Source organism: Chiloscyllium plagiosum, chromosome 2 (assembly GCF_004010195.1).
Source record: "Chiloscyllium plagiosum isolate BGI_BamShark_2017 chromosome 2, ASM401019v2, whole genome shotgun sequence".
Classification (NCBI taxonomy): domain Eukaryota; kingdom Metazoa; phylum Chordata; class Chondrichthyes; order Orectolobiformes; family Hemiscylliidae; genus Chiloscyllium; species Chiloscyllium plagiosum.
Genome location: NC_057711.1, coordinates 11,773,123 through 11,789,218, shown reverse-complemented (window position 1 = coordinate 11,789,218; position 16,096 = coordinate 11,773,123). Strand labels below are relative to the sequence as shown.

Genomic DNA, 16,096 nt, shown 5'->3' with positions numbered 1-16,096 from the left:
AAGGCTATAAATGTTTTAGAGCTCAGTGTTGTGTGTCCTGCTTCAACTATTTAACACTGTACAAAACCAAAATGAATTAACGTGGTTCTCAGGGTTGCATTACTTTTATTTGACATGAGTGGTGCGCAACCAAGACAGTAGACAATGGTACATTGGCCATTTATGTATTGATCAAAGTACAATGGGATCTTGATCAGATTGGCCAATGAGCTGAGGAGTAGCAGATGGAGTTTAATTTAGATAAATGCGAGGTGCTGCATTTTGGAAAAGCAGATCAGAGCAGGACTTGTACGCTTAATGATGAAGTCCTAGGGAGTGTTGCTGAACAGAGACACCTTGGAGTGCAAGTTCATAGCTCTTTGAAAATAGAGTCGCAGCTAGATAGGATCATGAACAAGACATTTGGTATGCTTTCCTTTTAATGGTCAGAGAATTGAGTATTGGAGTTGGGAGGTTATGTTGCAGTTGTACAGGACATTGGTTATGCCACTTTTGAAATATTGCATGCAATTCTGGTCTTCTTCCTATCGGAAGGATGTTGTGAAACTTGAAAGGGTTTAGAAAAAATTTACAAGCATGTTGCCAGGGTTGGAGGATTTGAGCTACAGGGAGAGGCTGAAAAGGCTGGGGCTGTTTTCCCTAGAGTGTCAGCGGCTGAGGTTATAGAGGTTTATAAAATCATGAGGGGCATGGATATAATAAACAGAGGAAGTCTTTTCCCTGGGGTGGGGGAGTCCAGAACTAGAGAGCATAAGTTCAAGGTGAGAGGGGAAAGATATAAAAGGGACCTGAGGGCAACTTTTTCACGCAGAGGGTGGTGTGTGTTTAGAATGAGCTGTCAGAGGAAGTGGTAGAGACTTTGCAATTACAGCATTTAAAAAGCATCTGGATGGGTATACGAATAGGAAGGGATTAGAGGGATCTGGACCAAGTGTTGGCAAATGGGACTAGATTAGTTTAGGATATCTGATCAGCTTGGACGAGGTGGACAGAAGGGTCTGTTTCCGTGCTGTACATCTCTATGACTCCATGACTCTATGATTGTGATTCAACCTTTAAATCTCCCCACCACCTAACCTCTTCAGGAAACCATAGGGATATAAAAGATCCATGGAACTGACGGAATTTGTCAATTTTAAAATTTTAACTTAAAAGGACTAGGATCCAAATAAACTCTGAACTCTCCTTATGTCTTTGACACTAATCCCTTGCCAGCCTGTCATTTAAGAACAATAACAAAGAGTTTAGATTTAGATTACTTACAGTGTGGAAACAGGCCCTTCGGCCCAACAAGTCCACACCGACCCGCCGAAGCGTAACCCACCCAGACCCATTCTCCTACATTTACCCCTTCACCTAACACTACGGGCAATTTAGCATGGCCAATTCACCTAACCCCTGCACATTTTTTGGATTGTGGGAGGAAACCGGAGCACCCGGAGGGAGGGCAGGTCTGAAGACCTCCTCGTGGGTCTGCTCCTGGGCCTGGCCAAACTGGCCATCAACAGGTCCAGGCAGCGGGCCGTGGAGGGGGTCGTTAGGGCCGACTGCCTGCCCCTCCCTCCATAACAATGGATATATTCCTTAATGACCATTCCAGGAACCTGGGCTAATGATTGGCAGACATGAATTCAAGTTGCATTTTATTTTCTTTTTTTTTCCTCTTTTTTTTTAAATTTAACCCCCACACTACCACCTAAGTGAGGTAGTGCTTATTTTATCCCCAGCACCCATGGTGAGTGTGTGTGTGCAGGTGTGAGACACAGTGAAAGACACAAAGTGCACGAATCTTTATTCAATTTCCACCACCAGGAAGATAGGAAAACACCCGGGTGGCCAGTGACAAACACTGCCCTTCACATCAAAGGACAGTGCTGTGTGATCAAAACAGTGAGGGGGAGGGTAGGGACTAAATCAAAATAGAGTTGGAGAGAGAAATGATGCACTCCACTCCCTGCGGCGCCCACCTCTCCCTGAACAACTCCAGGGTGTTGGTCGACACCGCGTGCTCCTTCTCCAAGGACACCCGGGCCCTAACGTAACCGCGGAAGAGGGGCAGGCAGTCGGCCTTAACGACCCCCTCCACGGCCCGCTGCCTGGACCTGTTGGTGGCCAGTTTGGCCAGGCCCAGGAGCCGACCCACGAGGAGGTCTCGAGACCTGCCCTCCTTCCTCCGTACCGGGTGCCCAAAGATCAGGAGCGTGGGACTGAAGTGCAACCAAAAGCAGAGGAGGAGGTTTTTCAGAAAATCAAAAAGTGAGTGCAAACGCCCACACCCAATATACACGTGGTCCACGGACTCCACAGCGCCACAGAACAAGCAGTTGGGCTGGGAGTCCGTGAACCACCGCAATCTGCGGTTGCAGGGGACTGCTGCGTGCAGCACCTCAAGTTGCATTTTAGCAGCTTGGCAGTTTAAATTCAATTCGTTGAATAAATGTAATTAATTCGTAAAGGTGACAATTATCTGCTAGACGTTGTAAAACTCCATCTGATTCACGAAAGTTCTAATGTCAGATATTTACAATCCTTCTCTGGTCATTCATGATGCCAGATCTGCAGCAATGTGGCTGTGCTTTAAGGACCCTCACATATATTAAACATCAAGGAAAGAGATCTGTTCAGAATCCAATGCCCACAGCAGTGATTCAAGAAGGTAGCTCACCATCACCTTCTCAAGGGCCATTAGAGATTGGTGATAAATAATGTTAAAAATCTCACAACACTAGGTTATAGTCCAACAGGTTTACTTGGAAGCACCAGCTTTCAGCCTACTGCTCCTTCATCAGTTGGTTGTGGAGTGCAAGTTCATAAGACAGAATTTATAGCTATATGGCTATAAATTCTGTGTCTTGCGATCTTATTCTCCACAACCACCTGATGAAGGAAAAGCGCTCCAAAAGCTAGTGCTTCCAAATATACCTGTCGGACTATAACCTGGTGTTGTGTGATTTTTAACTTTGTACACTCCAGTCCAACACCTGCACCTTCAAATGATGAGGAATAAATGAGCCAATGATGCTCACATTCTACAAATATATTTTATGAATCTGTTGAACTAGTTTTTGAATAAAGAGATTGTTCTAAAAGCAGTTTACTTTTATCCTTGTCACAAATTTGAATATGGATGCTTTTTTTCTAAAGGTTGGTCTAAATTTGAAGTAATAATCCAAGTTCACCTTCTCAATCCATCATTCAGCTTATGTTATTTACTTAAGACTTTGTATTGGTGTATAGGAATAGTTGATGTATAGACTGTTATCTAAACACAGTACAATTTAAGATGTTCACCCCATTTTTGGTACTCAATCCATAAATAAAATCCAGTCATACAATGACCTAAATCTTGAATACCTCTGAGGATTCTGTCTATGCTGCCAAACCTAAAGTTTTGATTTCATTTAATTTAGGACTGAAATTTCTTCTTCAAACAAAGTTCACATTGCTCAAGTTCAAACTTGTGCCCAAGTTGCTCCTTTAGTTCAGCTGGCATTACAATTTCTTGAGATAGTAGGCGCCATGTGAATCCAAGATGAGTTCCCTTCTTAAATTACTCATGTTTCATAGAGTAATGAAGATGATTGGATAAGAAATTAACTAATTAAATATGTGAAGTCAATATTAGGAATCACTGTCTTCATGTTTTAGTCCTTGTTCCATTCAAAGATCTCCTACAAGATGCCAGTTATAATATCAGTAATCCTTCAGTTTACTGAAACACACCAACATTTCAGCAATCTTTAACAGATAGAAACATCAATGATGCACTGATACTATTTTGCTGTAAGACCAAAAGATATAGAAGCAGAAGTAGGCCATTTAGCCCATTGTGTCTGCTTTGTCAATCAATGGGATTATGCTGCTCTGATTGCCTCTCATCTTCACTTTTTCCTTTTCCTTATTAAACTAGATTCCTTTACTGGTTAAAAAAAAAAGCTCTCTCAGCCTTCAATACGCCTAACACTCCAACCTCTCCAGTCCACTGTGGTAAAAGAAATTACACATTCTACAGCAAATACATGGGAACACTAACTGCAAGTTTCCCTTAAAGCCACTCACCATTCACAGTTGAAAATATACCCTGTTCCTTCAGTGTTGTTTAGTTAAAACCCTGGAACTCCCTCCTGCGTAGCATTGTGTGTGTAACTTGCTGACTGGAATGCACCACTATCTTCTCAATAGCAACCAGGAATAAATGCTGACCCAGTCAGCACATCCACATGCCACGAGTGAACAAAAATAAATTCACTATCCTCTGAGAGAAGATATTCCTCCTCAGTTGTCTCAAATAGTTGAAACCTTATTCTGAGATTATGCCTTCTGGTCCCAGGCTTTCCCACAAGTCTTTGATTCAATTTAAAACAGTATGTAAATTGGCACTGTTTTACTTCCTGTATCGTTCTCCATCCCCAACTTTCCATTTTCCTCCTCTTCCTTTCCCTTTCCACACCTTATCATTTAAAGTTCCTCCTTTATCATTTCATACCCTCTTTCTATGCACTCTTGTCAACATCATCTCTTCTTTTTTGTACAACCTCTGTCAAAAGTCTGAGCTTCAACTGTATATTTTTACTTACATTTTCTTGAAGCCTCCTTGCATCCTTCTTGTAACTCACACTCCTTCCAAATTTTGTGTCATGAGTGAAATAACTCTTTGGAGACTGACATCCCATTGCCAATTACCCTTTATTCACCAATCTATAGCCTTTGAACACCAGCAATGTCTCTCACTGAATCGGGCATTCAAGATCTCAAATATCCCTGACATTCACCTTTTATGTCAGCCAAGTCTCACTGATTGGAGCTATTAATCTAGTCCAATCTGGGAACTCATATTCTATGATATCCAGCTAGCTGATCGCTTGACAATCACTACAGCTCATTATAATGACATTTGCATCACCATTCAATATAATTGTAGCTGAACATTCAACTCAGTCCCCATATTCTTTGATCTTTAGCCCTCAGAAGTATGTCTAACTTCTTCTTGAAAACACTGTTTTGGCATCATCACCTTTCTGTGGCTAGAATTTCGTAGGCTCACCGCTGTCTGGAAGGAAATATTTTGCCTCATCTCAGTCATAAATGGCCTAACTTATATCCTTAGACTGTGTCCCCAATTCTGGACTCTCTGGTATTTGGGAATAGCCTGCCTGCATTTGCTTTGACTAATTATGTTAGAATTTTATAGGTTTCTCTGAGATCCCTCTTGTTTTTCTATATTCCAGTAATCTTAGCCCTAACCGATGCAATGTCTCTTTAGTAGTCAGTTCTTCCAACCTTGGAGTCAGTCTGCTTAACCTTAGTTTCACTTCCTCCATGGCCAGAACATCCTTCTTCAGACAACTGCATACAATGCTCCATGTGTGTCTCATGAAGGTGCTGTACAACTACAGCAAAGCATCCTTGCTCCGACACTTGACTCCTCTTCCTGTGAAGACTAACATACCATTTGCCACCTTCACTGCCTGCTGAACGTGCATGTTTACTTCTGGCAACTGGTGTAAAAAGACACCCAGATCTCCCTGTTTCCCAATCTACTACCATTCAGATAATGATCTGCCTTCCTGTTTTAGCTAGCAAAGTGGACCACCTTACCTTTATCCATGTTATAGCGAATCTGTCATGCATTTGTCCACTTACTCAACTTTACATTGTTTGTTTCTTAACAACCAACCAATTGTCTATCCATGACTATATACGACCCCAGTCACATGTACTTTAATTTTCAATGGTCATTCTTATATGGACTCTATCGAAGGCCATCTGAAAGTCCAAGTGAACCACGTCCACTGGCTACCCCTCATCAACTCTATTAGTTACATCCTTGAAAAATTCTGGTGAATTTATCAAGCATTTTCATAAATCTATGCTGACTCTATCTGATCCTGTCACTGTTTCCCTGCTAATCAATCAATAGTTTGCTGTTTTCTCTCTATCTTATTTTTTAAATAATAGGATTACATTAGCTACCCTTCAATCCATAGGCACGGTTTCAGAGTTTGTACAATCTTGAATGACGACCAGCAATGCATCCAATATTTCTGGGGCTTTTACCAAAACTGATTCTTAAATTATCAGTCCCTGGGGATTTAAGACCTTTAATCCCATCAACTACCCCAACACCATTTTCCTACTAATACTGAATTCCTTCAGTTCCAACCTCTCATTAGACCATGTATTTTCCAACATTTTTGGGACTACATTCATGCCCTTCTTTGTGAAATTTTGCAAGGTGACAACTAATGCATCCAATATTTCCAAAACCACTACATCCCTTAGTATTCTGATATGTAGGCAATGATGATTTGTCAGCTTTTTAACCCACTAATTTCTCAAGCACTTGTGTTTTTTAACTAATACAGATTTAATTGTTTTGCCATTTCCTTGTTCGCCATTATCGTTTCCTCTATTTCTCATTGTAAGAATTTGTTATTTGTTTTCAATAATCTTTTTCTCTTCACATACCTGTAGAAGATTTCACAATCAGTTTTAATGTTCCTTGCACTCTTATTCTTGAATTCTGTATTCTCCCTCTTAACCAATCACTTTGTTGTCCTTTGGTGAAATCTAAACTGCTCCCAATCCTCAGGTCTACTTGTTTGGCCAATTTTTGTGCTCCTTCCTTGGATCTAATCCTATTCCAAAGTTCTCTTGTTAGTCATTCCCTTTTTATTTTTGTGCCACACAGCAATGAATAATTGTTGCAGTTACTTCATGCACACTTCTACTAATTACATCCTCAAAAGACTTGCAGTACATTTATTAAGCACGATTTGCCTTTTGTAAACTGATGCTGGCTTTATCCAATCCCAGTTAATCTTCAAGAGTTCTATTATCACATTTTTCAAAATAGATTCATATTATTTTTCCCACTATTAAAGTCAATTCTGATGAAGAGTCACCAGATTTGAAGTATTCACTCTGGTTTCTTCCCACAGATGCCACCAGATCTGCTGAGTTTCTTCAACAATTTCTGTTTGTGCTCTGCAACTCTCTTTCTTTTCTCTCCCTCCCTTTTTAAATAGTGGGATTTTGCCATCCTCCAATCTGTACAAACGATTCCAGAGTGTAGAGAATTTTGCAAGATAACAACTAATGCATCCAATATTTCCAGAGCCACTACTTCCCTTAGTACTCTGACATGTAGGTTATGATAATTTGTCAGCCTTTTAACTCATTAATTTCTCAAGCACTTCAATTTTTACTAAATCTGATATCCTTCAATTCCTCCCTCTCACTGGACTCATGGTTCCATAGGAAGTTATTAGTGCCCTCATTTGTGAAGACAGACCAAAGTGTGTGTTCTGTTTTTCTGTTATTTCTTTGTTCCACAGCTTCTGTAAGGGACCTACATTTGCTTTGACTGATCTTTTTCTCTTCACATATTCATAGAAGCTTTTAATTATCAGCATTTATCTCAGCAAGTTTACTTTTATACTCTATTTTCTGCCTTTTCATCAAACTTTTTTTCTGTATTCTAAAATACTCTCAATACTCAGGCTTGCTGCTTTTTCTGCAGTTTTATATGTCTCTTTGTATGTCATGCAATCCCTGATTTCTTTTGTAAGTGGTAGTTGAGTAACTTTCTTGATTTATTTTTGCAACCCATTGTTATTGTTGTAATGCACATTCCTAATATATTAGTCATTGACTATCCACCATCAACAATTTTGTAACTTTCCATCCTTACCAATTCCTGCCTCATACCCTCGCAGTTTCTTTTGTTTAGATTCAGGACCCCTGCTTTGGAATGGACTACTTCATTCTCTGGCTTAATGAAGAATTCTACTATTTTATAGGAGAAAGTGAGGACTGCAGATGCTGGAGATCAGAGCTGAAAATGTGTTGCTGGAAAAGCGCAGCAGGTCAGGCAGCATCCAAGGAACAGGAGAATCGACGTTTCGGGCATAAGCCCTTCTTCAGGAATGAGGAAAGTGTGTCCAGCAGGCTAAGATAAAAGGTAGGGAGGAGGGACTTGGGGGAGGGGCATTGGAAATGCGATAGGTAGAAGGACGTCAAGGTGAGGGTGATAGACCAGAGTGGGGTGGGGTCTTCCTGACCTCTCCGCCCCCATCCCACTCTGACCTATCACCCTCACCTTGACCTCCTTCCACCTATCGCATTTCCAACACCCCTCCCCCAAGTCCCTCCTCCCTACCTTTTATCTTAGCCTGGTGGACACACTTTCCTCATTCCTGAAGAAGGGCTTATGCCCGAAACGTCGATTCTCCTGTTCCTTGGATGCTGCCTGACCTGCTGCGCTTTTCCAGCAACACATTTTCAGTTCTACTATTTTATTGTCAATCCTTCCCTAAGGGTCTCTGCACTACAAGATTATAAATTAATTATTTCTCATTGCACACTGTACCCAGCCTAGAATAGCCTGTTCTCTGGTTGGATCCTCAACACATTAATATAAAGAACCACCAGGTATACAGTCCAGGAAATCTTCCTCCACAACATCATTGCAAGTCCAGTTTGTCATTTACCTATACTGACATTGTTACTCAAACCTCATTGTGTGGAAAATATGGCATGTATGTAGAATAGCTAGTTTGATAGGTACCTTTCTAACAGTCCAAAGCACATCATTACAGAAAATCTAGTAATGCTTGTAGGTGAATTTGCTATCTATGCACTAACATGCCTTGCCTTGATGGATACTGAAGGTATCGAAGGTACTGCTGACCATAGAATGATAATTCACCAAATTAGAAGAGGAGTGAAAAAATATGGCAAACTAAAAATTATACATTCAAGCTATATTTTTATGAAAATTGCAGCCTGGTTTCAGTCTCTGTGCATTACCATGAATAATGCATTATATTTGCTGCCAATAGCATTCTCACATATACTGTGAAATACTATCTTAAAATGAAAATAATTCTGACAGAGTTGAGAGCAACAGAAACAAAATGGCCTTAAGCTCTGCATACTGTTGAGAAGTTGTCACTGGATACTGACACATATCCAGAATGTTCTGTGCAGCATGTATCACTTCAAGGGACTCGTAAGAGTGCACCTCGAGCAGTGTGACAATGATATCTATTTGTAAATTCTACAGCGTGTGAGTCAGAGTTTATGCATTCAAGTCCCACTCAAGAGACTTGAATACATAATTTAGGCTGACAACTCTGTGCCGTACTGAATGAGGGCAGCACTACTAGATGTTCTATCTTCTAGAGAAGATGTTAAAGCAAGGCTTCCCCCCACCCCTGCTGTCACAGGTAGAGTTAAAAGATCCAAAAGCACTATTTTGCAGAAGAAAGGTGGAATTAACACCAGCATCTTAATCACTATTTATCTTTAACTAGCATAACTAAAAAATCTAGTTATTTATCTCATTATTGCTTTTATTCTCTAGGTGCATGCAAATCACCTTTCCACTTTGAAGATCAAGTTACCATTGTCTTACAAGACCATCGGGCTGCTCTCCCGTTATAATTGGTGGTGTTTTAACTTAAGGGTTACCAGGCTTCAGGCAATGGTAGAGGTTAAGAAGGAGTGTCTTTCACAGTAACCTCAGCCAGTGTGGGAATTGAATCCATATTGCTGGCATCACTAACCATCTGTTCAGCCAACTAAGCGAACCAGCCCCTTCTTCAGAAATATTCCATTGTCTGTAAAGCACTTAAGAACATCCAGGATTTGTGAAAGCTGCTTTGGAAATGCAAATCCTCTTGTTTCTTTTATAAGATAAGCAGGTCTATACTTCTACGTTTTCTCCTCAGTCCCTTCTTAAACTATGCAATGACATTTGCTGCCTTCCAACCTGCAGGAATCATTCTAGAATCTATAGTATTTTGGAAGATAAATACCAATACATTTGTGAAAACAAACTTAAGGGGTAAACTCAAGACAGACAGCAATAGCTTCTTTAAATATCTTAAAAAGAAGAGTCAAGCTAAAGTGAGTATAGATCCCTTAGATATGAAGAGCTTTAAAACATCTCAATCTAACCTCTCGTGTGTGCCAGTAGAAGATAGTTTAGAACGAGGGACAGAGAGTTTCATAGCTTATCATCAATATGCTCTTCAAACCTACCTACAGAATTTATAGGGCAATGGCCTTTCCATTTGTGTGTCTTGTTATTTTCTAATCATTAATTGTGTTGAGTTGGACGTGTTCAGATACCTGAAGGGTGTTGTTTGAGCAAATTAGAGGAAATGGTTTCTCATGCCGGAAGGGTTAATTATCAAAGGATACAGGAATAAGGCTATTGGCAAAGGAGCCAAAAGAGAGAAGGGTGATTTGTTTTTATGTTGTGAATTGCAATAATCTGAAGTAGCAAAGGTACAGTGTACCAAATAGCCTTCTTTGAAGTGAATCATTCTCTGATTGCATTGTATTAGCCTAGCGGTACAGTACCCGCTCAGTTGGTGTTCACTATTGCCTGTGAGTTAAAAATCATTTGTTCAAGTTGATTCTGTGATCACATTATGACACTCCAGTGCTGAGAGATTTTTTTTGGCTCAGATTCTATCATTTGGATGAACACATGCTCTTGTTCCAGTGAAGCAATTCAAAATAAGGCAGGGAATTTCTTTAAAGTCTTCAAGAAAAAAGGAAGGCCTACGTTTTACAATGTGACCTTCAAGACCTCAGAAAAACCCAAAGCATTTCACAATCAATCAAGTACTTTCAATGTGTCAGTGTGGCAATGCAGGAAACATTGCAACTAATTTTCACATCAAACTCCTACAAATAGCTCAAAGTGGATAGACTATTTTAGTGAGACACTGCTGTGAGATAATGTCAGAACTCTGGAGAGAACTTGCTTGCTTTCTTCAAGTATTGATGCAGTGTAATTTACATTGATTTATCGTTTTGACCAATATTCTTCTCTTGATTAATATTACTAAAAACAAAATTAACTGGCCATTCATGTTTTTGGTGCACATAAGAGGGCTGTTCTCATGGCTTACATCGAAAGAAAATCTCTCCAAATTGATTTTTTATATGTGAAATATTTTTGAATTCTTAAAATATGTGAAAAGTTCCAACATTATCAATTTCACTCCAAACCTGATGCTGATGCTATGCTGCAGAAAACTAAGTCTCCTGTTCACACACATTTTCCTATTTACCTTCCAACAGGTTTTTCCTGTTTGAACATGTCAAGTTACTCACAACTCATAATTGATGTTGTCCATTTGCTGGATCAATTTGACCCTCAAAATCAGAGCACTGATCACTTCGTAAGTGAAGCTGCTAAAAATTATCAGGTGAGCGAACAAAAGTAGTAATGCTGAAGAGACTTCTGTAACAAACTTCTGAGTGAATTGCGAGAAGTGCCCGCAGGGCTTCACAGTACCCTTATTCAAATAACGTGTTTGCATAGATTTTAGAAAATTGTTGTCCTCTTTAACTAAAGTGTTAATTCTGTGTTTGTGTTCTTCTGTTTTTATTGACTGTAGTTCTCAAAATGTAATTGTGTTTAATTTAACCTTTTTGCTAATGCATTATCTATCAACTCATTCTAGGCCTACAGCAATGTGGGTCACTCTTAATAGCCCACTGGGCAATTAGGGATGGGCAATAAATGTTGGGTTAGCCAGGGACTCAAATCACATGAACGAATTAAAAAAAAGAAATGAAGTTTAGATAAAGAGGGAGTGGGAAGATTGATTGGCACCCATTCGCTACCCAAATCATTGGAAGTGGTGCTTAAGTGCTCCTCACAGGGTAGTTAAATTATTTCAGAGGGCAGTTAATTGTCAACCATAGTGCTGTAGGTCTGGAATGACATGTAGGCCAAACTAGGTAAGGCTGGCAGATTTCCTTCCCAAAAAAGCATTCGTTAATCTGCTAGGTTTTTATGAAAATCATTAGATGGTAGCCAGGAGGCTAGCTACTCAGATTTCTTTTGTTGAATTTAAATTCCATCATCTGTCATGATAGGATTTGAACCCCTGTATGTTAAACATTAACCTGAGGTTCTGCATACTTGTCCAGCGACTTTATTATGATGCCATCAACTTCCCTAACTCAGTCCAGTACCAGTCTTCCTAACATAATTGGATTTTAGTCTGTGAGACTTGTGAGTGTATAAAATTGTTATAGCCATATGACTGAAAAGAGGTTCAAGTCTCAGACTTCGAAAGGATTTGCAAAACTGTCTCAATAGCCCAAGATAAAGAAACTGGTAAGAGGGAAGAACGATAGTTTGTTAGGGGAAATAGACAGGCATTTCTGTGGTCATAGATGTGACTGCAGGAAGGTATATTGTCTCCCTTGAGTCAGGATCAAGTTTATCACAAAGCAGCTCCAGGAAATTCTTCTGGAGCAAGGTGAACAGGTAGAGATCATGGTCCACTTTGGTACCAATAACTTGGGTAGGAAGAGGAAAGTTGTTCTCCAATTAGAATTTAGGGTGCTGGGGAGAAAATTAACAAGGAGGACCCCAAATATTGTAATCTCCTGATCACTCCCACTGCCATGGCTAAATGAGTACAGACATGGAAGTTAAAGCACATGAATGTGTGGCTAAAAAAATGGTGCAGGAGATTCCTGGGACACTGGGAGTGGTTGTTAGGGAGATGGATCTTGTAAAAGCCTGCAATTGGACAGAGCCACGACAATAACCCACTGCAAACTTTGAATATATGATCCATCAAGCCAGGTTTAAATCTGGGATCTGGCTTGTCCAATATTACTATCAGCTTGGATCATAATAGTATCTGTTACTTCCATGTTAAGCCATGGAAGAATCTTTCTTGCTGAGTTTTTGTTTTTAATCTCATTTTGTTGAATATTTTGAATTGTTTCTTCAAATGTTTCTTACTGTTTATTTACTGCTGTATCTTTATGTTTATCTATCCAATCACATAATCACCACATTCTTGAGTCAGTGTGATTGATCTTATTTCACTTTAATGTTCTAACTGTATGTCACTTTCAGTCTTACTATGGGATTCAATTTTACTTCATTTTATCCAAAAAGATCTTTTACTGTGAAAGAACTCGGGTTAAAAGGGGAGGTGATGGCCTAGAGTTATAATCACTTGATTATTAATCCAGAAAATCTGCTATCTCTGAGTTTATAATATCTAGATTCAAATCCTGCCACAGCAGATGGTGGAATTTAAATTCAATTTTTCAAAATCTGAAATGAGGAATGTACTAATGATCATGAGGCTATCGTCGATTGTCAGAAAAACCCATCTGGTTCACTAATGTCCTTCAAGAAAGGAAATCTGTCATCCTCACCTGGTCTGGCCTACATATGACTCTAGACCCACAGCAATGTGGTTGACTCTCAATTGCCCTCTGAAATGGCACAGCAAGCCATTCAGTTGTACCAGTCACAACAAAGTTTCAAAGAAATGAAACTGGACAAATCACTCGGCATCAACCCAAGTACTGGAAAAACAATGACAATTCACTAGATTCAGAAACTGTTTCATCAGATTTGAAAGCAGCAAACGTAGACTCTTTATTCAAGAAAGGAGAGAGGCTGAAAACACGAAACTATAGGCTTGTCAATGGGAAGGTGTTTGAATTGATCATTAAAGAGATTATAGCTCTGACCTTCGAAAAACTCTAGATATTGGGAACAGACACCTTGATTTTGTGAAAAGGAAATTGTGATTATCCAACTGTTTGGTATTCTTTGAAGGATAACATGCTGCAGATAAATAAGAAGCTTATACATAGATACTTGTGGATTTCCAGAGGACATAAGAAATAACAAAGGCTATGGTGGACAATAAAAGTTTATGTTGTGGGAGTAGCATATTACCATGGTTGGAAGATTGTTTGGTTGGCAAAAAACAGAAAGTATGCATAACTAGGTCTTTGTTTGATTGGTGGGGTGTGACATGTGGAATCCTGCAGCCTTTGCTCGGGACTCAACCTTTTACAATTTGCATCAGTGAGTTAAATAATGGAAACAAAGGAATGAAAGCTAAATTTGCAGGTGACACCAAGATAGGTAAGCAAATGTTGTGAAGAAGACATTAGGAAATTGTAGGTGGATATAATATTGTGTGAGTGGGGAAAAATCTGGCAGATGAAGTATAATATAAGAAATTGTGAAGTTGTTCACTTTGGCAGGAAGAATAAAAAATGTATTACAGTACTTAAATTGAGAAGCTCTGCGGAATTCTGAAATGCAGAGGGATTTAAGGGTTTCATTGCAAGAATCATAAAATGTTAATGTGCAAGTACACCATGTAATCAAGAATCCTAATAGGAATGTTATCCTTTATTGTGAGAATTTAACCTAAGGATATATGCTTCAATAGTACAGAGTATTGGTGAGACCATGTCTCAAATACAACATGCAGTTTTGGTCTCCTTGTTTAAGGAAGGATGAAAATGCATTGGAGGTGGTTCATAAAGTTATAGAGCTGTACAGCATGGAAAAGGACTCTTCGGTTCAGCTCGTCCATGCTGACCGGATATCCTAACCTTTTAAATATTATAATTGTACCAGCCTGTATGAAGCTGGGTTTAAACAGGCTGGATTTGATTCCATCGGAGTTTACAAGAGTGAGTGGTGACTTGATTAAAGTGTATAAGATCTTGAATGATCTTGACAAGACTGACAGGGAAAGGATGATTCCTTTCTGTTTCAGTCCAGAATGACTGTTTTGAAGTGCAACCTTGGGATTCTGTGCCTCAGAGGGCAGTGGAGGCAAGGCCATTGAATATTGTTAAGGCAGAGGTGGATAGATTCTTGTTTGGCAGGAAAATCAAAAGTTATCGGAGGTAAATGGGAATGTGGAAATTGAAACACACAAATGAATCAGCCATGATCTTATTGAATAGTGGAGCAAGCCTGAGGAGCCAAATAAACTTTCTCTGCACCTATTTCTTATGTTTGCCTTTTGAGTTCTACCAGTTTGAGAGAAGCAGCAACCTGCTGTAGTCAGTAAGTTACTGAGGGTGTACTTCACCTTAGAGGTACAATTTCTCAAACAATAAATAAGATGTAGTTATGGCAGCGAGGCCATAAATGTGGGGGTGTGAGGAATCAGCTGGGCAGCCTCTGACAGTAAGGGAGGGCCTATCTGCAGTGCTGGCCACCTGTTGACTGACCTGCCACTAAATATATTACAGAGGAGGAAATGCTGGATGTCTTGAAACGGTAAAGTTGGATAAATCCCCAGAACCTGATCAGGTGTACCCTAGAACTTTGTGGGAAGCTAGAGAAGTAATTGCTGGGCCTCTTGCTGAGATATTTGTATCATAGATATTCACAGGTGAGGTGTCGGAAAACTGGAGGTTGGCTAATGTGGTGCCACTTTTTAAGAAGGGTGGTAAGGACAAGCCAGGGAGCTATAGATCAGTGAGCCTGATGTCGGTGGTGGGCAAGTTGTTGGAGGGAATCCTGAGGGACAGGATGTACATGTATTTGGAAAGGCAAGGACTGATTAGGGATAGTCAACATGGCTTTGTGCGTGAGAAATCAAGTCTCACAAAGTTGATTGAGTATTTTTGAGGAAGAACAAAGAGGATTGATGAGGGCAGAACGGTAGATGTGATGTTTATGGACTTCAGTAAGGTTCCCCATGGGAGACTGATTAGCATGGTTAGATTTCATGGAATACAGGGAGAACTAGCCATTTGGATACAGAACTGGGCGCACGGTGGCACAGTGGTTAGCACTGCTGCCTCGCAGCGCCAGAGACCCGGGTTCAATTCCCGACTCAGGCGACTGACTGTGTGGAGTTTGCACGTTCTCCCGTGGGTTTCCTCCGGGGGCTCCGGTTTCCTCCCAAAGATGTGCAAGTCAGGTGAATTGGCCATGCTAAATTGCCCGTAGTGTTAGGTAAAGGGGTAAATGTAGCGGTATGGGTGGGTTACGCTTCGGCGGGTCGGTGTGGACTTGTTGGGCCGAAGGGCCTGTTCCCACACTGTAAGTAATCTAAAAAAAAATCTAAAAAAAAAAACTGGCTTAAAGGTAGAAGACAGAGGGTGGTGGTGGAGGGTTGTTTTTCAGACTGGAGACCTGTGACCAGTGGAGTGTCACAAAGATCAGTGCTGGGTCCACTACTTTTTGTCATTTACATAAATGATTTGGGTGTGAGGATAAGAGGTACAGTTAGTAAGTTTGCAGATGACACCAAAATTGGAGGTGTAGTGGACA

The 16,096-nt window shown here is 40.2% G+C and overlaps 1 protein-coding gene across 4 annotated transcripts in view; it reads left to right on the top strand.

Moving 5' to 3' along the window:
* Positions 1–16,096, top strand: part of cfap99 (cilia and flagella associated protein 99) — a 142,508-nt gene that overhangs the window by 19,670 nt on the left and 106,742 nt on the right. For all 4 annotated transcript variants that reach the window (XM_043704129.1, XM_043704116.1, XM_043704124.1 and 1 more), the window contains exon 2: positions 11,101–11,228. In XM_043704129.1, the coding sequence (XP_043560064.1) occupies positions 11,118–11,228 (111 nt within the window). In that variant the 5' untranslated portion in view covers positions 11,101–11,117. The remainder of the gene's footprint in view (positions 1–11,100; positions 11,229–16,096) is intronic.